Source organism: Ciconia boyciana, chromosome 10 (assembly GCF_034638445.1).
Source record: "Ciconia boyciana chromosome 10, ASM3463844v1, whole genome shotgun sequence".
Lineage (NCBI taxonomy): Eukaryota > Metazoa > Chordata > Aves > Ciconiiformes > Ciconiidae > Ciconia > Ciconia boyciana.
This window is the reverse complement of record NC_132943.1, coordinates 23821125-23848099: the sequence shown is the minus strand read 5'-3', so window position 1 is coordinate 23848099 and position 26975 is coordinate 23821125. Positions and strand designations below refer to the sequence as shown.

At 36.7% G+C, this 26975-nt stretch overlaps 1 protein-coding gene across 3 annotated transcripts in view; it reads left to right on the top strand.

The window, feature by feature from the left end:
• The window catches only part of SLC25A12 (solute carrier family 25 member 12), a 52766-nt gene extending 28580 nt beyond the window's left edge, over nucleotides 1–24186 (top strand). For all 3 annotated transcript variants that reach the window (XM_072875205.1, XM_072875207.1, XM_072875206.1), the window contains 10 exons: nucleotides 1–85; nucleotides 5315–5399; nucleotides 5864–6022; nucleotides 9258–9310; nucleotides 9503–9583; nucleotides 18029–18169; nucleotides 20148–20286; nucleotides 22607–22765; nucleotides 22957–23047; nucleotides 23582–24186. In XM_072875205.1, the coding sequence (XP_072731306.1) occupies nucleotides 1–85; nucleotides 5315–5399; nucleotides 5864–6022; nucleotides 9258–9310; nucleotides 9503–9583; nucleotides 18029–18169; nucleotides 20148–20286; nucleotides 22607–22765; nucleotides 22957–23047; nucleotides 23582–23777 (1189 nt within the window). In that variant the 3' untranslated portion in view covers nucleotides 23778–24186. The remainder of the gene's footprint in view (nucleotides 86–5314; nucleotides 5400–5863; nucleotides 6023–9257; nucleotides 9311–9502; nucleotides 9584–18028; nucleotides 18170–20147; nucleotides 20287–22606; nucleotides 22766–22956; nucleotides 23048–23581) is intronic.
• The last annotated feature ends 2789 nt before the right edge of the window (nucleotides 24187–26975 follow it).

Below are 26975 nucleotides of genomic sequence, written 5' to 3'. Positions count from 1 at the left end.
GCGCTTAACTTTGGCAGATATTGAGAGGATAGCACCACTGGCTGAAGGTGCATTACCTTACAACTTGGCAGAACTCCAGAGGCAGGTAGGTAGTAGTGACACATATAATAAAATTGTTGAAGTTAAGTGAATGTTTACATGTACTTGCATATGAAAAATAAGCTTTAAACAGATTCCCAACAAGTGCAACATGCTGTGTGTATTGCTATAAGGATAGAAATGGGGCAGACTATTGAGTATGTGTCTAAACAAGATATTAGATGTCATGTTGAAGGATGGCCTGTTTAGACATGAGCATGTATAGATACTTGGATTCCTTACTGTGAATACATTTGATCACTCCTGAAAAGGCCTTTCACTTCATTAAGTACTCTAACTCTGTAATTATAATATTATTTTTAGATAGTAAAAAATATGAGTATTAAATGCAAGGCTTATAAATGTGTTCTTTTTTGAAAAATTGGATTAAATGATTGGCTTAACCATTTATCTAAAATTATAATCAAGTTTTACTGTACTTGTTGGCTATCTGACCTAGACAGTAGAAGGGGAATTCAAATTTATTGGGACTGATGAAAAGGGGAGAATTAGAAGATGAAAAATATTGCAGTAGAATGTTAAACCTCTATTTCACCAGAGCTTTACATTCATGTTTACTAGCTTTGCTTTTATCATAGTTTCCTTATTAAACATATACATGTATAGTACAGCATAAGAGTCCCAGACTGTGCAGTAGGATTTTGAATAGAAATTGTTTCTTACTTTGATGGCTCTTTTTACAACTGTAAGAACTGAAGATTTAGGGCCAAACGTTATGCAGGTGTTTAGCTTATGTTTAGACTTTACACCACAGTTAGTGGGTACCATACTGCTCACTTTCAGGAGTATAGTTTGCAAGTTTGTGTTAAAAATAAATCTAGATTTTGGGGGCTTATCTTCGCTATAGTTTTGGTTCAACATGTAATCTGAGAGGTTTTCTTTTGCAAGCAGATCTGTCTAACGCTAGTTAAGTATTGAATTGGATTTTACCTTAACCTTTATCTAAGGTTGAACCTGAACTACTGCTGATATTGAAGCTCGCAACATAATGGGGCATCTCCTGTGCTGCTAGTAGAAATATTCCATTCCATTCCAGATGTATTCTAGAGAAATCCTTTTTCTGGAGCATTTTGTAGGTGGCTGCTGTCACAAGAGTAGTTCAGGGGGAATTAACTCAGCTGTTAATAACATAAAGATAATAATGCACTCAAGAAAATCCTTGAAACGGTTACATAGCAGATTCAGAAAGGAAGATGTACATACATGGTGAATTACATGGTTGCATAATCATAAAATACATAGCCTGGTTGCACATTGGTGTTTATTATGCAAAACAAAAAAAATAGGATCGGATCTTAAAAGTTTCTGATGCACAATCTTTTATTTATTTTTACTGTTAGAACTTCATGAGAAATTGGCAGTTCCACACAGAGCTGTACATTCTCGAGTAAGCTTTACAAGAAAATACAATAGTGTTGATCTGAACCAGCGCATTTTGCTCTAAGGATGTCTCCACATCCCTCTGTAATATACAAAGGGAAGTAGGATATATAATTCTTCAGATCTTGTATGAGCATATCCCATAGTTCTGACTAAATACATCTTTGTGTACTCAGTAGATAAATATAATTCTTCATCTTGAAGGTTCCCATTTTCTTACAATGTCTAAACAACTCTAATTCTTTCTCTTTCAGTCTGTATTAAAAGTTTATGGGGTGCCTATCAAGACATCCAAGGGCTCTGATTCCCAAGTGGGCATAGCCTGGCTTGGGCTGGGTTCTGCTCCCAGCTGCCCACACCTCGCTTCGTACACAGACAGCTGAACTTCTTACGAATCAGCTGCTGAATGGCCACATCTTGCAGCTCAGCATTTATGGCAATCTGATGCTGGTGATGAGTTGCGTTAAAATGCTGCTCCTGAATTGCAGTGATTCAGCAACTGATTCCGAAGTAGCTCAGCCATCTGGGCTGTTGGGACAGGAGGATATGCAGCTGGCAGCAATACCTTTGTCAGCCATTCAAATCTACACTGTCTCCCATAAAGTGAAATGCAGATTCTCTGCCCTGGTGATGCCAGTGACAGATAGTACTGCTGCAGGATGGTCTGAGATAAAGTGGCAGTGCAGTGAGAAAATCACCTGTGCCTTGTTTGCCACGTGAATGTCCTGTATTTGCCAGTGGATGAGGGGTCCCAGGAGTCGGTCTGAAAATGAAAGCTTGCGTTTATACAGCCTTTTATTTCTCAGCTCACTTTTTATGCGTATTGCAAAGAGGTTCCTTTAAGCAGTTATATCCACTACAAAATCTAGGATATGTATCAGTGACAGGAAAATCTTGAATTAGTTCAACTGCTATGGTTGAAAAATTGTCCTATATGGAATATAGCAAGTCTTCCATATGTGGGACTTTGAGTGTATTTTGCATACTGTTATTACAGGTGGATTTGATCATTCAGTTCTCTTTCAAACAAATTGGTCTGAAACGCAGTGTCTGGTCTGTTCTTAATGTTACTGCACTGGTGTCCTTAGTCGATTAGACATATCTGAGCCAATAAATAAGTGTCCAAAATCTACTTAATGGTAACAGCCTTCCTACGGGTTCCTCAAGACCAGAATGATGGAATGGATTGACGCAGAAATGTGTATGCAATGTTTATCCAGACTAATGAGAAATACTTTTAATGAAGTTTTGTAATTACATTCCGAACTGCCAACTTTGGTTTTAATTGGTGTCTTTGTAGCACTCACCTTTCTGAGTAGACAAAATACTAACTCATTTTGTTTTACACTTCAGAATTACCTTTGTAGCTTGGCAGTTATAAAATTAGCTCATTGATTATAGTTTCACTCATCACTAAACAGAATACACTCTTTTCACACTCTTGGAGTAATACATTATATTTTCATCTTATTCTACGTTCTGTGTTAAGAGAGCACAGCAGAAAGCAAAGTAATTTTGTTTTCTTTGTTTTATAAGGAACAGTCTTATTTAGACCTTATCCTAAGTTAACCTTATATTACTTTATTTAACTGTATGGATAAAATGAAAGATATCCCATTCTGGAAGAGAGAATATCATTCTAGTGAGGTCCAGCTGTCCCTGGAAAATGAAAACAAGTCTGTAATCATCTTTATGTGATTTTAAAATGCCTTCTTAAAGGAGAATCTACATTTTTACATAAACTCACTCTGTCTTTGTAGATTTGGTGGAAATGGAAATTAGCCTGCTTTCAACCATGTTTACTTTATTGTCAATTTTTTCATTGTGTAAGATTTTCTTAAAGCCTAGCAGCTGAATATCCTATGAGGATGACAGCTACAGTAATTTTCTGTTTATAAATATTCATGATTTGAAAGCTATAGCATTAATTACATTCATTTACATATCCATCTGAACACACAAGTAAACTGCAAACTTTGTGGACACTTATTTAATAATATAAAAGTGCCATTTCCTTCACAAAGAATTTGATTTTTAACATCCAGCAACATATTCATTAAGATTAATGTCTGAATGTAATGATTGGATTTTGATGTGGAGCTTAGAAGAAAAAGAATAACCTTAAAACAGCTAAAGGGAAGCAGGTGTGTTAAACTAGGAGAAAATTTTTGTGGAATGAAGAACCAGTCCTGTTTCTAAGCCTTTTTAGGGTAGTATTATTGCATGTGTCTTTTATTTACATGAATCGAAAGAGGTATCTCTGTATTTTAGAATTTATTTTTGTGGTTATTTTGGTTTTATTGTGATTTTTTTTTTTTTTTTAAGATCAGGAAAATTTAGTGTTTTGAGACTAGTGAGGACATTCTTCAGATTTATTGCTTCTATTTGCTTGTAAAAGCAATACGTTTGATTTATACTTTATTATGCTGATCCATATGTGCAGTTTATAATTTTGGTGCTGCCCAGAATTTCTCTGTTCTTCTCTGTTAAGCTGTATTGTTGGGGGAGGAAAACGTGGAAGGAAATGGTGCTGGCTGTATCTTTGTCTTCTGTGAAAAAACCACATAAAATATAATTCATGTTTTATAACAGGTGATGATCCCATCTTAATCTCATAGGCTTTTGTCCTACATTGTGTACATACAGTGTAACATATGCAATAAAGGCAGGTTTTTGCACATCCAATGTAATACCGGTCCAAACAGAGTAGCTTATGCTGAGGTACATGCTGTCTTTCTGTGGAAATTCCACTTTCCAGAGCTTCAATAAGCTGAACGTAACTTAGTTAAGTAGCCTTGGTGAGTTAGCTGTGAAATGTGCATGTGATAATCTTTGTGGAGGATTCATAATGTGCATCAGAGCAAAGCTGCCTGTAGCAGTCTGAGGTCTGTATACATTCCAGCTGTGCTGTCAGGAGTGCATCTGCTAACGGCACAGGGTGCTTTTAAGAAAAACAGGTTTGTGTTTGGGACATGGGCTTTAGTATCTGCTTTAATATGGAATTTAACAGTTAATATCTTGGCCACTTACATAACCCAGACAAGTTATACTGCATAATAGAAATTCTTCTCTAATCCCCTTATTTATGTTTGGAAGAAAATTTGGCCCATCTTGCATACTTTATAGAGCAAGTCTGTGAACACTTACATCTTGTTTACTAGTTACCTTGTTTCTAATAGCCATCTAATAATATGATTATGAGTCTCTGCAAATATTTTCTCTGCAGACTTGTATTTATTTAAAACACTAATACATTTATAGTATTGTATGTGATTGAAGTGAGTGAGGTCATCATTGTGTCTGTAAATTACTAACTGCCTGAAAAAGTCTTGTGGAGAATACTTTGGGGAATAATTGACTTTTTGTTTCGAAGACATGAAGTGTCATGTTTATGCTATGTATTAATGTATATGTAATTTTAAAATATATCCTGTGCTGATAAATGCTGTCTGTGAGATACTGAATTCCTTTTGAGATACTGAATTTTATTTGAGCCAAGAGGGAGTTCCATGCCTTACGAATTCAAAGGCAACAGAATGGAAAGTAGCAAAGTTGATTTGACTTTCTGTCTACTTTTTCTTGACCATAGTAGTTTCAGTTATACTAGGAATATGTAAGGAAGAATATTTTCTGAAAGGAATATTTGAAAAATGTGCTTCATTCATTAGGCGTAATAGAAGTTACGTAGTAATTTCTTTTTTTCCTCCCCTCCTTAACATAAAGCTACCAATTTTTATCAGATTCTTTCTGTAACATTATAAAAGCCAATTCACAGGCATTTTTGTTTTCCCATGAAGATTTTCAAGCTTTTTTTTTTTTTCTTTTCCTCACACAGCAATCTTTTGGAGAGTTAGGCAGGCCTATCTGGCTCCAGGTAGCTGAGTCAGCTTACAGGTTCACTTTGGGCTCAATTGCTGGAGGTGAGTAATATTTCTGGTTTCTATTTTCAAGCTTGGGTTAGTTTAACACTGTTTTGCCAGACTACTTGGTCTCATCTAAGGTGTATTTCTTGGTTATACACGTGAAGAATTGGAGGGTGGAGCCACTTTTGGTTGTGCCATTCCCTTTCTTCCTTTATCGCTTCTGTTCTCGTATCCCTCCACAGTCCTCTGAAACTCTACTCCAGTAACGAATTTCCTTACAGGTAATTCAGAGTGGTTTTCTTTGTTCTACGCACCTTATTTTATGTAACAGTGTAATCCATTCTCCTTGAGACTTTTTCTAGACTTTCAGTATTGTCCTATCTTACTTCCAACGTATCAGAGATCTTACCAGCTTATGTATTCTTTATGTTTAAATAAATGTTGTAGAAAACCATCATAATAATTATATACTACACCAATAATGATGTAGCAGAAATAATACTCTAAATCCTTTCTTACAGCTGTTGGTGCTACTGCGGTATATCCCATAGACCTGGTGAAAACTCGTATGCAGAATCAGCGCTCCTCTGGTTCAGTCGTAGGAGAGTTGATGTATAAAAACAGCTTTGACTGCTTTAAAAAAGTTTTGCGCTTTGAAGGCTTTTTTGGTCTTTACAGAGGTAAGTGAATAAAAAATATATGTATATTGAGTCAGGGAAAACCAGGAAACTTGATATCATACAATTTTGCTTCTGTTTCATAGAGCTGCATATTTTTGTTCCCTTGAGCACTGTTCATCATACACAATTGCTGGGAAAAACTGGGCATATTTTTGTTGTTACTAATTTGCTCCTTGCTGCTTAGGTTGTTCAAAGTCCTAATTTCTGGGGTGTGGGTGTTGTGGACATGATTGTTGTCTCACAAACTGAGGACTGTAACTTTTGGCTGGGGGCAAACATCGGGAGCAGATTAGCATCTGAAGAATAAAGATCCATTTTACTGCAAATATTTTTTGTTAAAAGAGATGAAAGACAGTAATTTTGAAATGTACCTGTTAAACTGGATGCCAGATCTTATGCCTCATACTTTTGCAGGTAGTGGGACTTGTTTTATGATTTTGTCCTGTGAATAAGAAATTGCATCCTGCTATTGTATTATGTTGCTCTATTTTACTTTAAAATATCAATAGTGGAACTCATAAAAGTTGTAATTTAAAAAAAGAAAATACCTCTAAAACACAGGTTAAGAATTCAAAGCAACTTTTTAGCACTTTTATCAGTTAGACTGAAAGCTATCTTACATCATCTTTTAGCTTAGGAGAAGATTCTGAACAGGTTTTTATCACATCAATAAGGTGACTTACATAGAGGGTACGTGCTAGCCAGTCCTCTGAAACTGATATTTAGTTGAACTCTCTATTTTTAATTGTCATTTCACATAACTTAATGAAGTGCACAATTTTCATAAGGATCAGTAAGGTATTTCTTAATTGGCACCTTTTTTTTTTTAGTTGGAGCAAAGTCACTCACTTCCATGATGGTCACAGCCTTTTTTTCTGCTTTGCAATGTGTTCTGTCAATGAAGACACTGGACAGTGTCCTTTAAGGGCAGTATCTGAGAAGTTTTTGCATGTGAAAGTCTGTGGATTCTGGCTAAAGAGTTTTTTGTAATCTTGCAGGATTTTGCTATGCAAGTGAGTAGAGGGAGGAATATGTCAGTGAAAATGTTAATGAAATAGCTGTAATCTCCGTAAATGACGTCTTACTGGTAAATTGTTTTACTTTTTTGTTGCTAAATCTTTCACAAAAGCAAATACTCCTTGAGTTACATTTGTGAGACTATTTCTACAGTGCTGTTCTACAGTACTGTTTTGTTTCTCTTCCCGCCCCTCTCCCCAACCATATGGTTTTGCACAGCAGCTTCTAGAACTGATCATTTGTTATTTTTATTTTTGTTTTCTAACCTTTCCCAAACACTTTGAAATCAAGGATGATTCCATTGATGAGTTAAAAGCAATGCTTTACACTTGAGAAAAAATGCACTTGTTTGAAAGAACGTCAGCTTGTTAAACTTCTTAATAGTCTGTTTAAGAATTTTCTTTAAGATTGTTTAGCATAAGAAGTTCATGTAGTTGTTTTGAAAATGTTACTGTTAATGGGCAGTGTTGGACTCAGAACTAGATGGTCTGTGGAAGTATATTAAACTAAACAGCAGAAACATTTATGGAATTGACTGTGGGTCTGTTACTGAATTCTTATATTCCTGAGATGAATTATCCTAATCATATTATAATATAAAGATACAATGTAGTCACTTACCGCAGTTTAAAAGATAGATCTGAATGCATACTGGAAAGTTCATATTTTTAAATAAAGACTTACAATTTTTGGTCAAGAAAATTATTACATTTCTGAATCCTGGCATCCAACTTCAGAACTAATTAAGTATCTTCTAAGGTCCCTCACTAGACCATGCAGGGTCCCAGGTTCTCTGGCACACCAAATGTGTGTGCCCAACGAGTTCAGCTGCATAAAAGGAGGGATGGGGAGGATTGTCTTGTGGTGTTCTGTCTGGTAGTTTTGGGTTTTTAAAGTGTAGGGGACTGCAGAGCTGGATTTTCTTTTCATGGTAGATCAGAGATTCAGGCTGGGAGAGCAGCATTGCTTTTTGTTATTGTCAACCTTTCTTTGTATTTAATAACTACCTTTCTCAGCATAGTAAGTCTATAAATCACACAGGAAGTACTATGTTGGAAGAAAACACTACACTGCATATATTAACTGCTGCACTTTCTATTTAGGTGCATTTGCTCTGAGCTTCCTTTTAAGGAAGTAATATAAAAATTCTGGAGGCTGAGTACTTTTGGTAATTTTGAACATTTTTGGTGAATTTTTAGCTATCATTCTTTTCACTTAACAGACAGTGGAAAACTGCATCAATACAGTTTTGTTGCTGTTATCTGATATTTGATATAATTAGCATGGGATTTTTTTTGTTAGTTAACTGGCAAACACTTTTGACAAACTGATATTCCCTAACCATGGAATAACATTAAGAAATGAACACTTCTAATAAAAACAAGCCTTTTAAGTTTTATAATTTATACATATGACAAAATGACTGTGGAGAAAATGGATTTAAAAATAACAGATGCTGTTATAATCTTGTGTGTTAGGAAGTTAAGACTGCCATCTACTGATTTTTTTCTTAAACCTATTAGGTCCTAGAGAAGTGTATGTGCTTTTGTCAAATGGCAGTTCATTTTGATAGTAGCTATTTTCCAGGAGCAAGGGCCTTTTCAAAATCGGTTTCTGTCCACTAATGCATCCTCTTGGTGAGATAAAAAATACTTAATAGTAATAGGGTTTAAAGAAGTTCGTGCTAGCATGTTGGACTGAACATGCTAGCACGAACGCTATAAGTCAACTTTATATCGTTAGTTGACTGGAGCCTTCAAAAAACTCAGGTTAGCAAGTCAAGTAGAAGTGAGTTGATAATTTATCATAGTCATGTGTATATCTCACAATTACCCTCTTATTTAAAAAAATAATTGCAAGCTTTGTGGGAAAATGATACTAAGGGGCTAAAAAAGTCAAACAAACTCTTATGTAGCAGACATATTCAAGGTGTATGTTCAGTCCTTACCCTTTTTTTCCTTCTGTACAGCAACAGTATCAGGCTTGACTTGGTTGTGGAAGGCAGATCTGGTCACCCTTTTCATTACCATTTTCAAGAAAAATCTTAATATAAAATCATATTGGTATGAATATGCAGTGCTCTAGCATCACATACATAAATGCCATCCACTTCAAAGGATATCCCATGTGCAGAAAGGCATTTCTGTAGAGCTCTTACAGAATACTAGTTTCTGTATTAGGAAGATAATATTGCCTTATGATGTCTTTGTTTCTATAGGCTTGTTGCCACAGCTGATAGGTGTTGCTCCAGAAAAGGCTATTAAGCTAACTGTACGTATCTTCTTTTTTTTTTCCCCTGGCATCCTTTTGTTTGTTAATATACACAGGTTTTATTTCCTAAAATGTGTGAAAGATGACCACTTACAAGCACTCTAATATATATGATTACAGATGTACTTGATATATGTTAATAAGGAGGAAAAATAACTTAAAATTGTGTGTAATGTATTATATCTTTATTAGGTTAATGACTTTGTCAGAGACAAATTTACTAAGAAAGATGGTTCCATTCCACTCCCTGCAGAGATCCTTGCTGGAGGCTGTGTAAGTATCTGTCCTGTATTCCTAGGAAAAATTGATTCTTGGTCACGTGCAGTGTAGTTGGAATGACAGTTAATGGGTGTGCTTTGTCCATTTGAACAGAACTGTTCTTTTTTCTCCCAGTCACAATAACTAAAAAAAGTACTTTTTCTGTTTGGAAAGCTTTGCATAATTCTGAGTTGAGTTCCGTTGGAATTATGTGCTTGAACAACTTCTTTTGGCCCAGTTTCTAACTTTCAGTTTCAGCAGTGGTTTTATTCACAAAAGGCTAAAGAGAGGGTGCCTTTTCTCCCTTTCCATACTTTTGCTTGGGTTGGCGTTCATGGTTAGTTTGGAAAGATACAGGGAGTCCTTGAGAATGGATTATAGAGATCATGTTTGAGTCTCCTTCAGCGATGTGGGGGGGGAAGCTAGAACAGTTTCAAAAACCTATTTCTTGCTGAAGATTTTAAGAAGGAAAAGAAATACTCTCTTCAACTTGCTATATGTGAAAATTTTCTGTTTGTGAAAATGTGGAAAAACTGAACAGTGTAGCCTTATCTTTCAGATAACGGGTATGAGTGAATTTTCTGTTTAAATTACTTCATATAAAATGTAGCTACATTACTCCAGACACTAACTACATCCATCATCTAAATACAGTTCAAAAACAAATTGTGTTTTTGTTGAGATTGAGGGCTGTAATTCAGTGGATCTATTAGCAATCTGTAAGTGGTTTGAACTGATACTGATGATAGATTTTTTTGTTTGGTTTTGCACGTTGGCTAATTTCATTTGTGGGATTCCCCAACAGTTGTTAACCCTATAAAATGTTTAAGGCTTGAGTTAGGTTTCTTTTGTAGTGGAGAACACTAATAACTTCCAGTTGAGTAGTCTGACAGGCTGGTATAAAACCTCCTCAGCTTACAACAAAACCTGGGGCAGAAAGGTTGTTGACCTCTGCAAACTTTTAATTCAAAGAAGCAGCCCTGAAGGGAGGCTGCTTATAGTTCTGCCTGATTGAATTTGGCAGCCTGGTACATGCTTGAGTCTTCACCTGTCAGTGTACAAAGTTTATTTTCTGAGAAATGTGAGAAAGCAGCTGTGATGTATAGCTAGCAAAAGACTAACCTTTTTCTGGAAAGCTCAGTAACACAGAAAGCACATACAGGTTATTTATAACAGAAGGGAATATAATTCATTAGTGTTTTTCTCTGTGTTGTGGTTAAATTGATAATTAAAATCAAACATCTGATAATCATTTTTATTATTTTACATCCTTTTGTACTGAAATGTATAATATTAAATTCAGTCTACATTAGAGGCTTTTCCACTTCCTGGTAGATACTCCTTTTTCAAAATAACTTTATTGTCTTACTGTAGTGAACATGCAAAAATTGGGGAGAAATCTGAGTTTCAGATAAGCTTTCAGAAATTTGGACGTTTCTGTGAAGCTGAGCAGACTTATAATCTGTCCAAATGCAACCCTTTCTTCTAGCTAACTGTCTTAGCCGATATTTTCATCTCCTTTTTCAAGATAATAGTTATCTCACTCAATCTGGGAGAATTTTAAACAAAGTTGGCCTTTGTAGGAGAGGAGTTGACCGCAGTTTAGCAACCTCGGGGATGTTCATTTCTTTGTAGCCTCCTCTGGATCATCTGATATCTTGCCAGTTGATGAATTTTCTGTCTGTACTGCTGCTTAGTTCCATTTTAGCAATTTCACTTCTTCCTAAATACCAGAACCTTTATTAGGAAGTCTATAAAGTTTATTCTGAAAGTCTGAAAGTATCAGTTGACTAAAGCAGTAGCAAGTTGATCCATTAGTCTTTCTCTTTCTCATCCTCAGTCCTGTTCATCCTCATTGTGACAGCCCTTTTTTATGTTGACTTGCTTGGAAATAGTGTTGATCTTTGCCCTTCTGGTGTTCATCGTATACTGTTTTTCTACAAAATATTATGAGACATAACCAACAGTTACATCCAAGGAAGTGCCACAAGTAAGCTTAGTCCATTTCTACATGCAGGGGCACGCAAGACTTTCTGTTTGGGTGATGCTACTTTTCTTCTTTGTTTTTTCCTTTATTCTATTCCTTTTTTCTCTGTTAATATAAAACGATGGGTTGTTGTGGGACTGTTTGGGTTTTATATATGTCAAAATTATTTTCAGCATCTGGATTTGGGTAATTTGTTTTTTTGTGGCTTTTCTTTATTGTTTGACACTTAAATATTTTGCTAATAGTAGACTATAAATATAGGCTAAACTCAAAACATGCTTTTCACCTTGTCATAACATCAGAAGAAACAGCATTATACCCATACGTAGTTCTCAGACATGTACTTATTACTGTCTCTGACCATCACTTGCCTGTGTTTAGTGTTGAACCTTCTCCTGATTAACAGGAATAATGCACTTTGTCATAATTTCTGGTATGGCACTGGTAGCGGATGAGCAAGAAGAGCAAGCCATATTTTCAGCCATTTTATGGAGTTTACAGCAGAGGCTTTCCTGACCTTTGAAGGCCCACCCTCTTGCGAGCTGTACAAAAGCACATTGTGCATGCCACAGTCCTCAACCAGGAACAAAAAAAATTCTTGCAAGGAAGCGGAGGCAGCTTGGGAAGGGCTCCAGCAGACCTAGCAAATTCTCCTCTCTGGATGGCGGTGCCATATCAAAGCCTACATATGGTGTTACAGTCTTCTAAGACCCACACATGAGGACAGGTGAAACATTTGACATTAAGACAGTAGTGATTCAAGAGAACCTGCGTAGGCTGTATAGCTCTGGAGTGTCTGCAACAAGTGCTATATCATCCAGCAAAGGGACTACCTGCAGGCATGTGCCTCCTCCAGAAATGGTAACTCCAAGAGACTGGGTCTCTTTGGCCAAAATCTTACTTCTCAGACTCCAATTATTCTCAGCTCCTGTAAGGTTATGGAATAAACTCCCATTCCCAGTAAGAGGAAGTGTCTTCATTCTCATAGCCGTTAACAAAGACATCCGCCCATGCAGTGGCCTGTTTATATGGTCAGCTGCCTGTCTGTTGTCTTTCCTTCCTTTCTGCAGGGCAGGGACCTCCCGCAGGCAGCCTGTGCCCTGTGCTCCTTGAAACCTACCAGCTAGCTGCTGGGCAATGTAAATGTCATTGGGAAGTGTAGGGTCTGCTCTGTCAGAGCCCAAATATTCCCAGCTGCTCCCAAGCTGTAGCTGTATTTGAAATCTGCAGAACAGCTATGTGGGGCAGCTCAGTTACAGCGGTCAGGTCATACCTGTCAATGAAAGGGCTCTGGTCCCTGATGGATGAAACTGATATCCCATCTTCCTACCTTCCCAAGAGTAGGCTGGTTTGTTAATCATCAACAGCACTATCCGTACTTACGCATATTCAGAGAAAACAATTTCTTTTGCTACTGTTACTGTAATTAATTGAAGTACATTTCATTGTAATTCATTGATTAGCCTGCATTTCTGCCTTTGGAGTTTTCAGCTACCATTAGCTTTGAGTTGTAGGGGGGCTGAGTGAGACTTTGGCAATGCTTTCCTGTATCCCGACAGCGGCTGGGGAAGCAGAGAGCGCATACCTGATATGGACAGTGCTTCTCAAAGGAGCTTACATGCATGACTCGTGAGTACATCATGAAGGGCAAGGTGCTGTAGGGCAACTGTTCATCCTCAGTTGGGAAGTGATGTTGAAGTAGACATCTAATGCTATGTAAATGATTCATAAGTACAGCAGACAAAGATGCTGTGATTTTAAGCTGTAATTGCTATGAGTTACACAGGAAGAAATGGATTCTTCCCATCAATGCAATGTGCATGGTGCTTAGCATTTTGAATGGATGAATCCTGTTTCATCTGAAAGACATTTCCGATTTGTGCTGCAGGGAGGAGGAGGATGTGGGGTGCCAGACAGAAAGGGTCTAAGAACCCTTCTTGGAGGTGTAGGCAATGCATCTGTTGATGATTAGAGGTTGGGGGGTGGGTGTGTGTGTGTTTGCACATACATACACATAGAGGTCCAAATTTACCACTGATTTAAAAACTTGTATATATTTAAACATTAAATCTAACATTTAGTCTAAATATTTTGGTATACTTGTAAAAATAATTTTCATATGTATTTATATATATATACACATACACACACAAACATGTATATAGGCTTATCAGGCAAATAAGAATGTGTCAAATATTTCTTTTTGAAAAAATAATTTAAAATGTTACTGTTTTTATTTAACAAACACAAAAATATAGGATTATAGCTTTCAGACTACTTTTCCTTCAAAATCTTGAAGACACTCTACTTCTTTTAATATACTGTAAACGGATAAAGTTAGAAGCAGAATTAAACTTTACTGCTTTATCTTGATCTCTGTTGTGGACATTTAAAGTTAGGGAGAAATTTATTGTTTAGTAAAAGAGACAGTAAGCTTACTGTAGGTGCATGAACAACGACAGCTTTGCCTTGAGAAAGAAGTGCAAGTTCTTTTGATGTTTTTAAAAAAGACTTTTTAAGTAACATCTTATTTTAGCTGCTTGTATGGGACATAGTTGTGGTCCAGGATGTGGTGGTTTCAAAAAGGAAGGAAGGAAGGGCTTGAAATAGGCCTCTCCCCCTTTGTAGCATATGCCTCTCGGGTGGAATTGGAAAGGGCAAGAGGTCTCATGTTGCAGGGTCATTTGTGTATTTCCTTCAGCCTTTGGCATGTCATGGGGCGTTTGCTGTGGGATCTCAAACTACATCTTTTCTCTCATAACCTTTGCTGTCAGATTTAGTTCCTTTATTTGCTCCTTGTAGAGTTATTTTACATGACATTAAGGTTAAGTAGAAGCTTTTATTACTGGTATTTTTGATGTGTATGAATAACCTCCATTCAGAAACAAATTTGTCAACCTTTTTTAAAGTGTCTGTTGTAATTTATGTGTGAAGGGAGGTTTTTATGGGGGGAAAATCTAGATGTAGTGCACCTTCTCCAAAAGAAATTCAAAGACTGCAATGTATACCTCTGTGTGTATATACACGTGCACTTGTATTTAACATACATAGCTGACAGCTGAAGTAACGTACTTTGAAAAAGAATGACGATGATTGCCAGTGATTTGCACAGAAGCATGGAGATTTGTATTGCAACCCTGCACGCTGCCAGTTCATTTTGATTTGGAGATCCTTTGTGTCATTCTCCTCTGCACCCTCTTCTGGGGAGTGCTCTTCCTCTGCTCCCCAGGCAGCACTCTCCTCTGCCTCACATGTTCTTCATCAGATAGTTAAGCAACCATTTACTTAAAAAGGAAAACCAAACAAAAAACAACCCTCGCATTCATTTAAAAAAAAACAACCCACAATGAAAAATTGAGTTTTCTTGTGTTACATGTTCTATATTAAAGTCAGTGCTTGTCTTATCTGTACTTGTGATGTGTCTAAGGACCTAACTCATTCATGCAACTCCAGTGAATTCAGTGCCCCTCTTCACGTGAATCAAATCACTACTGTGCAGGAAAGTTTTCCGAGCTCCAAGTATAACTGTATGAACAGTCAAGACTTGGATAGAGGTACATATTGCTGATAGGGAGTATTTAACTGGGTATCTTGACAGTTACAGCTCTTTTTGAGAAAGCTGCCTGTTGAGAAGTTTGTCAACACTGTAAATACTCAATGTTCAAACTGCTAATGTAATTAGAGAGCTTTTCAAATGGTTTTCTACTGATAATATAAGCATATGTTAGGGTTTTCCTTATATTTTATTTTGCTCAATAACCCAATCATCAACTTGTATTTTAATATTAATATTGTCATAATATATAATTATGTATTAACAATATACAATTTGTAACATTGTATATATAGTTGGTATTGCTACTAAATTATTAAAATGTGTTGTGTTTAGAATATTCTCTTTTCATTTCTGTATCAGAAGAGGGCTGTTGCTGATTTTAACAGAAAGGTAGGCAGTTGTGCACCTAGGAGAGGAGAATGTTAATTGCAGGAAGATTGAATGCAGGGTAGAAAATAGAAATGTTTATGAATTGGCCTATTTGTGTTTCTGTGGTGGGTGTTAGGCAAATAGGAAGAGTTATTTTGGCTGCTCTGCAGGATGTGCTAATTTATAACATCACAAAGAAAAAATGGAATTTCACATATATATGTAAACAAAGAATGCATATTTAATAGGCAGGTAGCAGGTAATTGTCTAGAAGGAGTGAATTTCTAGCTTAGTGTCTAAATTTAAAGTTATTTGAATTTTTTGTGTGGTGCATTGTATTATGTAATAAGAGCATTCTGCTTAATGTTTTATCTACCAAAATTATTTTTAAAAATGATGTAGGGAAATGATAAACATTTGAAATTGGTTTTCTGTTTAATGCAATACAAACAAATAAATTGGTTATTGTTTAACAGAACTTGCCAGATGAGAATTTTGTAAGTTTTATTTAGATTGGAACTTTGCCTGGCAGGACAGCCATTTCATCTTGCATGCATAGGTGTGTATGAACTGTGAAGGAAAAGGTGAGATGAGAAGAGAGTCTGAAGAATGGCTTTGGACACGAGTGGTGTCAGGTAACTGAGTCAACACAATGCATTAAGTCCAAGGAACAGAAGATGGGATCAGTTTGGCTGGTCTGGGAGTGCCAGTGATCTTCCTGATGGTTGCAATAAATGTCCACAAAAATGTAGGCTTTGATTTTCTTTCAGAGGGGTGAAGAAGTGAGGGAATAAAACAAAGATTAACGACCTAGACTGATTATTTGAGTAGAAAGTGTTAAAGACAGTAACTAATACAGTGGAGATAATTAATCAAAAGCAGGGGTTGATCTCCCACTGTTGGGGTCAAGGTGCTTTAGTAAAGCCATAACAATGATGATTTTAAATGTCAATATTGAGTGAAGTAATAAATGGGGCCTGCAATAAAAGGATGGCACTGTGCTCAGTAAAGGTTCAGTGAAGTACGGGGTGCTTGGTCAGTGAAGATTTTGATGCTTCATGCCCCCCATCCCGTAGATTCTACCTGAGTGTTTGGTCATTCTCAGTAAGAGCTGTTGAGGTTTGCAGTGCTCTTTTGTCTCAAGTCTAGAATAATTCAAGTTACCAGCTTCTAAGACATGCTTCAGGGCTAATCTCAAGTTTATTCTGCCTGCTGCTGGAGAGAGGAAGATTGTGCTATAGGCAGAAAGGATTAACGTTCATTAGTTCTGAATCAATTAGCAAAGAACACCATGCATGCTGTCCAGGAGGTGCTGTAGCAGACTATTGATTTTCCTTCACGCACACACACCCCCCCAGCATCACAAAGAGAGTTTATTTCCTGGGTAATTTAGAAGTGGAAAAAAGCTTTAATTGCAGATGTTTTGCATCTTTTTCCTTCACTAAGATTTGATGGGTTGGAGGAATAGATCAAGATTAAGAGGAGCTTTTAGATTGTGGAAGAAATGCTTTTTAAAGTTGGCTGTATTCAAGTGGTTATATGCCATAAATTTTAAGGAAGTGATTTTGATTTTTAAATGAAAAAAGATGGCTTAGGAAGAGGGAAAAGAAAGCTGAGTAAAATTCAGCTGTTTTGTGATGAACCACACACTTATCCAGAAGTGAATGGTAGTACCTACAGCAAACCAGGGAGAAATCTAAACATGTCATTTTAAATAGGTTTACATGCTTCTGAAGCTGAACTGTCAGACTGAATCTCTCTCAAATCTGAAACGTAGTTCTTTGAAAGTCTTTGGTTAAAGTGCAGAATCTGAAGCAGTTCTGCAACACTATTGCTAGAAAGTATGCAAGATAGTCCTTCAGCCCTGCTGACAGATTATTTCCTGCATGTAAAATCTGTCATGCTCAGCTCAGAGAAAGATGTGACTCCTCTTTCTATCTAGTATCATATTTTGAAATGTTACTCTTCCTATTTAAATTCTATATTTTGTTTCCACTTAGAACAATTAAAGGCTGCTAAACAAAACTCCAAACACCTTTTCTAATAATTTAAAATTACACCATTAAATGCAAATTTACCTTTTAAACAGCATCACCACTAAATGCAAATAACATGTCTACACATTGGTGATGAATTATTATTGAATAAACATAAGGTCTTCTTTATATGTGTTTGATGCTCTAGTAGCACAAGTCTAATGATTATTTTAGTTTAGTATTTCATGTAATATCTGATTGATAGACTTTTAAACACAGCCATGACTTCAAGAAAGTGATGTCAAGGAGAAGAGCAGAGACAAACTGAATTAATCCACCTCTGTGGACTATAAACATATAAATGTAAAAATTTATTTTGTACAAACCCATGATTTCTGATTTGGGACTTTTAACTTCCAGACAGGTGCTTTATTAAATATCTCTCATATATTTTTACATGAGAATATCAGCCAATGCAGTGAGAAGTGAAGGCATGCAGCACTGTGCAAAAGTCAACCTGTCGCCACGTGCTCTAGTAACACCATTTACTTCCTTTTTCTTTGGGCTTGCAGGCAGGAGCTTCCCAGGTCATCTTCACTAATCCACTGGAGATTGTAAAGATTCGGTTGCAAGTAGCAGGAGAAATTACCACAGGACCCAGAGTCAGTGCCCTCTCTGTTATAAAAGATTTAGGCCTTCTTGGTCTTTATAAGGTATGTATTTCTGCTTTGAGTGGCTTCATCGTTTTATGTTTTATGCTAAACTTTTACATTGTTGAAACAAAAACTGTTAAAAACAAAGAAACCTTTTGAATTTAAAACCAATTTCTTCCTGCAGGGCAGCCCCACAGTGGAAAACTGAAGAAAACCCACTTCTATATTAATGGCAGTGGGATACAAAAAAATGCTCCCCCATTCTATCCTTTGGCCTTTTATGCCAAGCTCCAGGGAGTCCTGTATTGCAGACCTGCTGGCTTCTGGCACTGATCATTTCATTTGGTGGGGTTTTGTGAAAAGTTTCTTTAGCTTTCCCTGTGTGTTTTTCTTACATTTATTTTGAATCTCTGTTATCTCTATTGTTATCTTTGCAGCAGGATATTCTCTTTGTCTTACTAATTTGACGGCAGTGAAACAGTAGTGGAGTTTAGTAGGATTCAGATTTTTAAGAAGTTAAGTGGTGGGATTTGTCAGTAACGAATTCCACTAAAAAAAGGTCCATGCTCTACTGTACTTCAGCAGAATGCCTGTCAACAGATTCCTTCCCTGCAGGTACACTTACTACCATCATTACAGATCAGATGTAATGGAGCAGAAGCTATTAGTTTTCTTAAACAAGGAAGAGTATTTCTTCCTGTATCTTCTGTCAGTGCAAGGGGCAATACGTAAATTCAGCAGTTATATTACCTGTGACTTACAAAACATTGTTTTACCTGATTTTTCCATAGACCTGCAATAATACTATAAAAATGTGCAAATTTACTTTTAGAGCTGAAGCTTTTGTTTTGAATTTGGTGGATCAGATTCATGACCATTACATTTCCTAAAGATCACAGGTGTGTTGGGACATGGGACAAAATTACCATTTCTGTTTGCAGTAATTAAACAATTGAGCCCACTAAAAATTCTGCTGTTCTTTAGAACTCATTTTAGAGCATAAAGTATCTGCATTTAAAATTATCGAAGGCACGAGTTTCTCTTTATCAGGTCTTCTGCTTAAGCCACGTAGAGTTTGTAACGTGTGCTGTCTATTATTATAACTACTGGGTGACTGGCCTCAGGTGGGTCCGTTGTGTGCAGGCTGCTGGCTTGGCATATACTGGTTGGGTATTTAGGCCAGGAGTGGTGGTTTTGTAACTTGAAAGCTTTCAGGGTATGCAAATGAGGTTTTTGGACATGTAAATGTTTATTTGAGCTTTGTACAGAAGGAGTTATTTCAGTTGGTAACAGACTGAAGTTACTAAAAGAAGAATATTAGGTATGTTTTATTATGAGTATTCCACTGTTTTTACAGCATGCAAAGTTCTGTTAAGGAACTCTCTTTAACTCAACCTGTCTCTTTAATGCCAGGTTGTGGCCAGGACCTACTCCTTGCAGTATTATCTTAGGCCGCTAGTTTTGTCTCCCTGTATCTTCCCTTGACTAAAGGACTCCCATTTTGCAATGGTTTCCCTCTTTTTGCTAGCCTTCCTGTGCAGCTTCTTCAGTCAACCAGATGACGATCAGTGGAGATCACTATGAGGTCTTACAGTCCTCACTGATATTTTAGAAAAGCTTTTGTGTTTGGTGGAAATAATGGCACGCAAGGACTTGTCTTGCTGCTTCCGTGGTTGTGGGTTGTTGTCAGCAAGACGTAAGGACAGACCTTTGTCACTTTCTTCATTGCATTTGGACACATCATATGTAAAAGGTATTTATCCTAGGTACTGATGTCAGGATTGATGTCACGTACTGCTTACTGAAATTAGACACGAACCTTAAATCTTCCTCATTCTAGAAACTTACTTCAGATGTGCTTTATTCTTTTGTCAAGTTCGACTCTACGTCTTCTGTTTCCTGAGACATTTTATTTTCTGTGTTATTTACCTGGTAGATCAAAAGAGTTGGTACTTCCTGGGCTCAGGCTGCTTGCTGGATATCAATTTTAACTTATTTACAAAATTTATTTGTATTATGTCTGTTTTCTGTGTGACAGGGTGCCAAAGCATGTTTCCTCAGAGACATTCCCTTTTCTGCAATCTACTTTCCTGTTTATGCTCACAGTAAACTGATGCTTGCTGATGAAAATGGCCATGTGGGAGGGCTTAATCTCCTTGCAGCTGGAGCCATTGCAGGTAATTTTGCAGAATGTTTTCTAGAAGTAATTTTTTTTCTTTTAGTGAGTAATATTTAATATTCATTCAGTAGCCCCATATAAAGGAAGGGTACTGTACCATTGTATCTGATTTAATCTAAATTTGATCACTGTTATCCTTAGTGGGAGGCGATGTAATTTTGATGAGAGCTAATTACATTTGCATAATGTGGATAAACAGCGTAATGCAGCTCAGCAACTTGTAGTCAAATTTGATCTGTCTGTCTCAATGGGGTTTTACTTGTTACTGTGCTCTCAGAGTTGAAGGCTAATTTGAATCTTTGATGAACATAAAATGAGATATCATAAGAGCGAAGAAGAGAATGACTTATCTAGTTCTGGATTCCTGAATAACTGAGAAGAAACTTAGTTTAAATGTAATTGCTAAAAATGGGGCATTAGTTTGTAAAGAAGCTGAAGTTAAAGTATCATACTCTGAAATTTACAATATTTTAAGGCTTCTCAAAAATGTTTAGTATAAAGAGAATAGGCAGCTGTGATAAAAAGTTGTTTTTACTAAATGGCAAGTGGTATAAAAATACTAGATGTGGGAACTGTAGTGGTGGACATTTAAAAATGTGGATACAGATGGCCAGATTCTGCACTGCCGAGGATTAGATCACTAGGATGAAAAACAGGTATCTGCAGCCCCTCAATCGTGAACGATTCAGTGTTGGAATCTGTGCAGTTTAGAAACATCATTGGGCTGCACAGACCTTTTGTTACTTGTTATAGTCGTAAGGAATCGCTATATATACATCAGTCATGAGCAGTCTGTGTGTAAAGAGCAGTTTCCCAAGTTGGCCTTGATACAGAGCTTGGCTGCACCTGCTCTTTGCCAGTTGGTATGTTCTTCGTGCCAGAGGGGAAGGGAGAGACCAGCTAGGAAACTAGTAAAAGAATTGTAGCCCTGTTTATTCTCAAGTAATGCAGAGCTGCCAGAAATGGAAAATTATTTAGCTTACTCTACTCATAGAAGCACACATAAATGTTATTATTTAACTTGTATCATCTCATATAAAGACTCACTGTTTTTAGATTGCAAACTTCACAGCTTCTCTTCATTTGTTTGATTAGCATTTCTGGGTCACTCATACTAAGTGATGAACCCTATTAAAAATGTGTGGAAATCTTGTAGGCCTAGTTTTATAGCGTGTACAGGAATCTGCCTTTCTGAATTGCAAATTTCAAATTCCCAATTGCTCGATCTATTCCCGTTATGCATGCACTGCAAAGAAGAATACAGTCTGAACATATCTGCCTGTAAAGGAAAATCTGCATATGGTTGCTATTGGTGTATGCTTGTAGGCTTAACTACCTTGCTTCTGTTTTCTTTTAAAACCTCCTGAATTGACCAGCAACACTTTTGAGAGTTTATGATCACCTGTGCAAATCAGTGACTTGTTAAACTTTTAATTCAATGTTAACCAATAGTAGAAGTTCAACAGAAGTCAAAATTAATTTCAAAATTCTAAGTCAGAAGATGGTTCCTCTTTTTAAGAGGTTGAAATTTTTACAGTATTCAGAAGTATTCAGAAATATCTCAGCTAACACAGTTCTATACTGTGGAGTACACTTCTGAAAACTTTCTCCTTTCCTTTGACTAGAAAGCTGAGAGTGGTGCCTTGGAAGTGGAGATTTGTTCTTCCATCCCTGTTGGCTAATACCACGCTGTTGGTACTAAGCAGGCTTGTAAAACACCTTCATTGTCCTCAGCCTTTTTATGGCTTGCCTATTGACGTAAGCAGCATCTATTCTCCTACAGAACAGTCCAAACAGCAGTACAGACATATTTCTGTAGAACAGGCATTTTAAGTAGTAGATTTCTTATTAACACCTTTAACAAATGGATGTGCAGGATTCAAGTTCCGAGATCAATCATCTGTGTAATTTGCAAAATACGTTGTAGAGTATTAGCAAATACAGTAAGATTGCACAACTAATTTTTGTCATGGATATCTTTCATTGCATATATAGCATATGTGTGAATTTAAAAATGCCTCTTCTATCTGTTTGAAACTACTGTTAATGACAGACCACTAGAAGATGTTGAGAGAATTGCTGTTGATAGTTTATTATTATTTTCTTTACTATCAGTTATAGCCTTTAAACTTAGAAGAAACTCAAAAGGATTATACCAAGGACAACAGTTTATTAGCATCAAGTGTAAGAACTTGCATTTTTAGTAATGTCCAGTTCTTGCAAAAAATACTGAAGTTTGCAGTTGTATTTTTCAGTTAGAAGCATTTCATCTTTTACAAGATTCTTTGTGCAAATTAAATATGGTTTTCTTCTAAAAGGTGTGCCTGCTGCTTCTTTGGTAACCCCTGCTGATGTCATCAAGACAAGACTGCAAGTGGCAGCTCGCGCCGGTCAGACAACCTACAGTGGAGTTATTGACTGCTTTGGAAAGATTCTAAGGGAAGAGGGCCCTTCGGCTTTTTGGAAGGGAGCTGGAGGTGAGAAATGCACTCTGAATATTAAGGCTGACCCTGAATCTGCAAACTAGCACTTGCTTTGTTAAGGACTCAAATTAGAGCAGTATTTACAATGTCTGATTCCAAAAAACATAACATTTTGTTAAAAATGTTTAGCTTCTCTCCCAAGAAACTTTTCTTTGTTTGACACTATGATTTGTACTATTTAACAGCTCGCGTGTTCAGATCTTCACCCCAGTTTGGTGTTACTTTGGTCACTTATGAGCTTCTGCAGAGATGGTTTTATGTCGATTTTGGAGGCCTGTAAGTCAAATACTTGCTTTCTAGCTTGCACAAAAAACCTGCCAAATTAAAAAAAAAAATCTTACTTTTTTCCATGTATGGCACCACTTAAACTTGGTGACTTTGAGCACCTGTACTTAAAATTACAGTATGCAAAAAATCCCCCCCATCCTTATATAATTGAAAGAAATGTGCATGTTATTTCTAAATAGATGAGGAGATAAAGAACCATTTCATATTTATTTTAATACACTACATAAAATTCGTATGTCCATTGTAGCACGATATTTTGTCTATCTTCCCCGTGTCACTGGAAGTTAAAAGAATTTACAAAGCTGTCGGTAAAAATGTAACTTCAGTCTTGGCCTTGATTTCCCATTAAGTAGTGGTCTGAACTCACAACTTGACCATAGAAGTGAATTAATTAAGTCAGCTTTAACAGTCTTCCATACTCAGACAAAAGTCTTAAGTCTTTAGTCTAGATTTTGTAAAGTTATTCAGGATTAAGAAAACACTTAAAGGAAAGGCTTTTTTTCTTTTTCTTTCTTCAAACAGCAAGCCTGCTGGATCAGAACCTATGCCAAAAACTCGAATTTCAGATCTTCCTCCTGTTAACCCTGAGCACATTGGTGGATACAGACTTGCTACAGCGACATTTGCTGGTATAGAAAATAAATTTGGTTTATATCTTCCGAAGTTTCGATCTGGCATCACCTCAGCACTCAACCAAAAAGTAGCAGCTGAATCCTGAAGAGATGTTTCAACCTAACCACGTGATGCAGTGGAAAGAGTTCACAAGAGTAGTACTATATTTTTTCCAGTCAGCTGCATGTTGTTCTAGCTGAACTGAGCTTGCAAATCTAATTACTCCTTTCTAATTATTAATAGATACCTGCATTTATTTGTTTATTTGCACACAAGGAACCGATTGAAGCTGTGGTTCTATGCCTTGTTTTAACCAGTGGCATGAATCTGTAGCCTAGGCTTTGCCTTGCACAGCTCACATTTAATGTTACTGTACATATTGTACATCTTTGTACAGAGACATCATGGCATCTATACACGTACATTTATATAATGGGTAGTGCAGTTCAAAATAGTTTGGAATGTACAGAATGTTTTAAAGGCGTTTTGTTAATAATCATGTGACAATAAAATAGTTAAACACTTAAGTTCATTCACTTCTTTGTGTTTATAGGAAAGTTGCCCAGTGTGATTTATTTTTTTCCCCCCTCCCCAGATTACAGATCAAAATGTAAAGATTAGATGTATCCATTTAATGAATGTACAGTACAAGACACAGCCTCTGAAGGAATACTGCTAGTTGCAAAGCTATTAAAATGCAATGTGCTGGCTTGTAAGTTTAAGAGAACACAGTAATTACATGAGTACATGCAATATTTTATTATGCAGCACTACTTTGTAACAAGGAATTACCTTGAAATACATGGTAATACTAAATGTTTGATAGATCTTACCTCTATGGTAGCATATTTAAAACACAATGAGATAATTGCCAGTTATTAGCAGACTCAAGAATCTTTACAGGATTTATTACTCAGAGTGCTTTTTTTCCAGAATGGAAAACTTTTTGTAACTAAAGAGTGCCTTCAATTTTTGATTGTTTTATCACTGAAAGATTAGGTTATTGAGGGGGGGGGGGGGCGCGGACGACGGACAGGGACAGGACAGGACACCAAACCCCAAAACTTTTATATTATTTTTATATGCAAAATGGATTTTTTTAGAATTCCAGTTGAGTGGAATGCTAAGTAAAAAGAGAAGAGAAAGGAAAAGCTTGAACTATTTCTGGCTTAATATCTGCCAAAAGTCTATCTCGTGTAATTTTTAAATGCAAGAATGTCAGAGGAAACAGGGGAGTCTAGATTTCTACAGTCCTAGAGGAAAGGCAGTTAGCCTTTCCATGTAGCCAGAGAAGAGGTGGGTGGGTTTCCAGCCTTGCTTACTGAAATATGATGACGTCCAATCTTTAGTTTTACATGTTTCTTTCAGGGTTAAACATCCTGGAGTACAGTGTATCCCAGTGGTATAAACTGATTTGAGGTCCTGTTATTTTCTTGCTCAGGTGACAGCTAGGCACTATGAAGAGTTTTAGTCAGCTTATGAAGAAATGGCTTCTGAAAAACTGAACACTACAAACACAGACAAGCCCTCCTTCAGTTCTAGCCTCTAAGCAAGATGCAAAATCTTTTGGTGCTGAATAATATTTAGTGGGCTACAGGTTACAATATGTTGAATGTGGGAGTTTGATCTCTATTCTGCAACATGCATATATATAACCCCATTAGAAGGCTTCCCGTCTTCTCCCCCCCCCCGCCCCTCTTTTCCCCTGTTTAAAGAATTACCTGTTCTGTGCAGTTTTCTAGAGCCAGGCTTCCCAGGAACTCTCTCCCATATCTATGTATTTTGCTCTGTGCTTTTCTAAATAGATACAAAAATGGTAGGTACCCACTGGCATTTAATCTTAGTCACAGCTTGTTGACTGACTTGATCAAGGCCTTAGGAGACTTTACGATGCAAGATAGCATTTGTATTTCTTACAGCTCCAAAACTGGACAGTGTGGCTCCCAGGATGATCATTTACAGTATCTAGCATCACTGTTGGTCTCTTAATGTTGCAGGTATTGGTTTTACGTTTTTAACCTGTACTTGCTATTTTGTGAGGGAGGAACACAAGCAGGAATGAATACAGAATAGTTTTGTTGAAAATTATTAAAAGGTTGAAATTACATAAAACTAATGCCATATGACCTATATGTTTATGCCACAATCCATTGAAAGAAAGCCTTATCTACTGGATTTCTGAAAATATAAGTCTGAAGAAAATGTATTATTAAATGAGAAGTAACAATCTCAGTAAAAAAAAACAAAGACAAAAACAAACCCAAGAAACCAGCAAGAAAACAGAACATTCTGCTCATGAAGAATCCTTGTGCCTAAAGGGTAAAAATCATCACATGATGTGCCTGTTCTTTATAGTTCACATGCTTCTCAAGATAGCTGCTGTTGTAAGGTTAAGGAAAACATACAAGGCAAATGTTAAACTGAACAGCATGACTTTGCATTGAAAAAAAGTGGGGGGACTTTTGACAAGCCAACACCAAGGGAAGCCTAAACACATTTCACTTTCAAACCCACTGAAAAAGAGAACCTCCTGAAGACACAACTGCTGTTACTGCTGCCTGTGTCTCTACAAGCTGCTCGTAACAGAACTGAGATGAGGAGAAATAGAAGAAAACCCCAAAACCTTAAACCACAAATGATGAAGAAACAATAAGAATACTTCTGGACATAAAGCTCATTAAGGAATATAAACCTATTTCCTACTTTTAAGCATATAAAACAGCTCTTCTGACAAAATGATAAGCTTGTAGCAGATTAAGAATACCAGAAACAAACCTAGAGTCCTAAATTAAAAGGCATCAATACTGGTTTAATGCCCAATTAGTACAGGTCAGAATATTTACTAAAAACACCCCACAACCACAAACCACAACAAACAACACCCCCTGCCCCACACCAGTCTTGATGGGAAACTTTATAATGTCCTAAGATGTACTCAAAAAATTTAACCTTTAACAGAAGTTCCAACCATTCTGTTTCAAGCCATTGAGAGGTTTTGTTTCAATAAAAAAAGCAATGAAAACATATTTCTTTAACTTAATACGGAAAATTAGTAGCAAGTCTGTAGTTAACAGAATGCAAATCATCATGCTATAGAAATTAAGTCAAAATCTAGTTCCTTATCCTTTGTAAAAGAAACATTTGACAACAGTAGCCTTTTTCCTTTTAGCTGATTGCCATGGTAGGAAGTGGAGGTTGGGGGTAGAAAACAACTCTATGATGTGTGTAGTAAAATGAAAGCAGCAGCTCCCAGGAACTTTCTACTCCCAAACTACTGAAGGGACACAGATTAGGGGTCAGGACA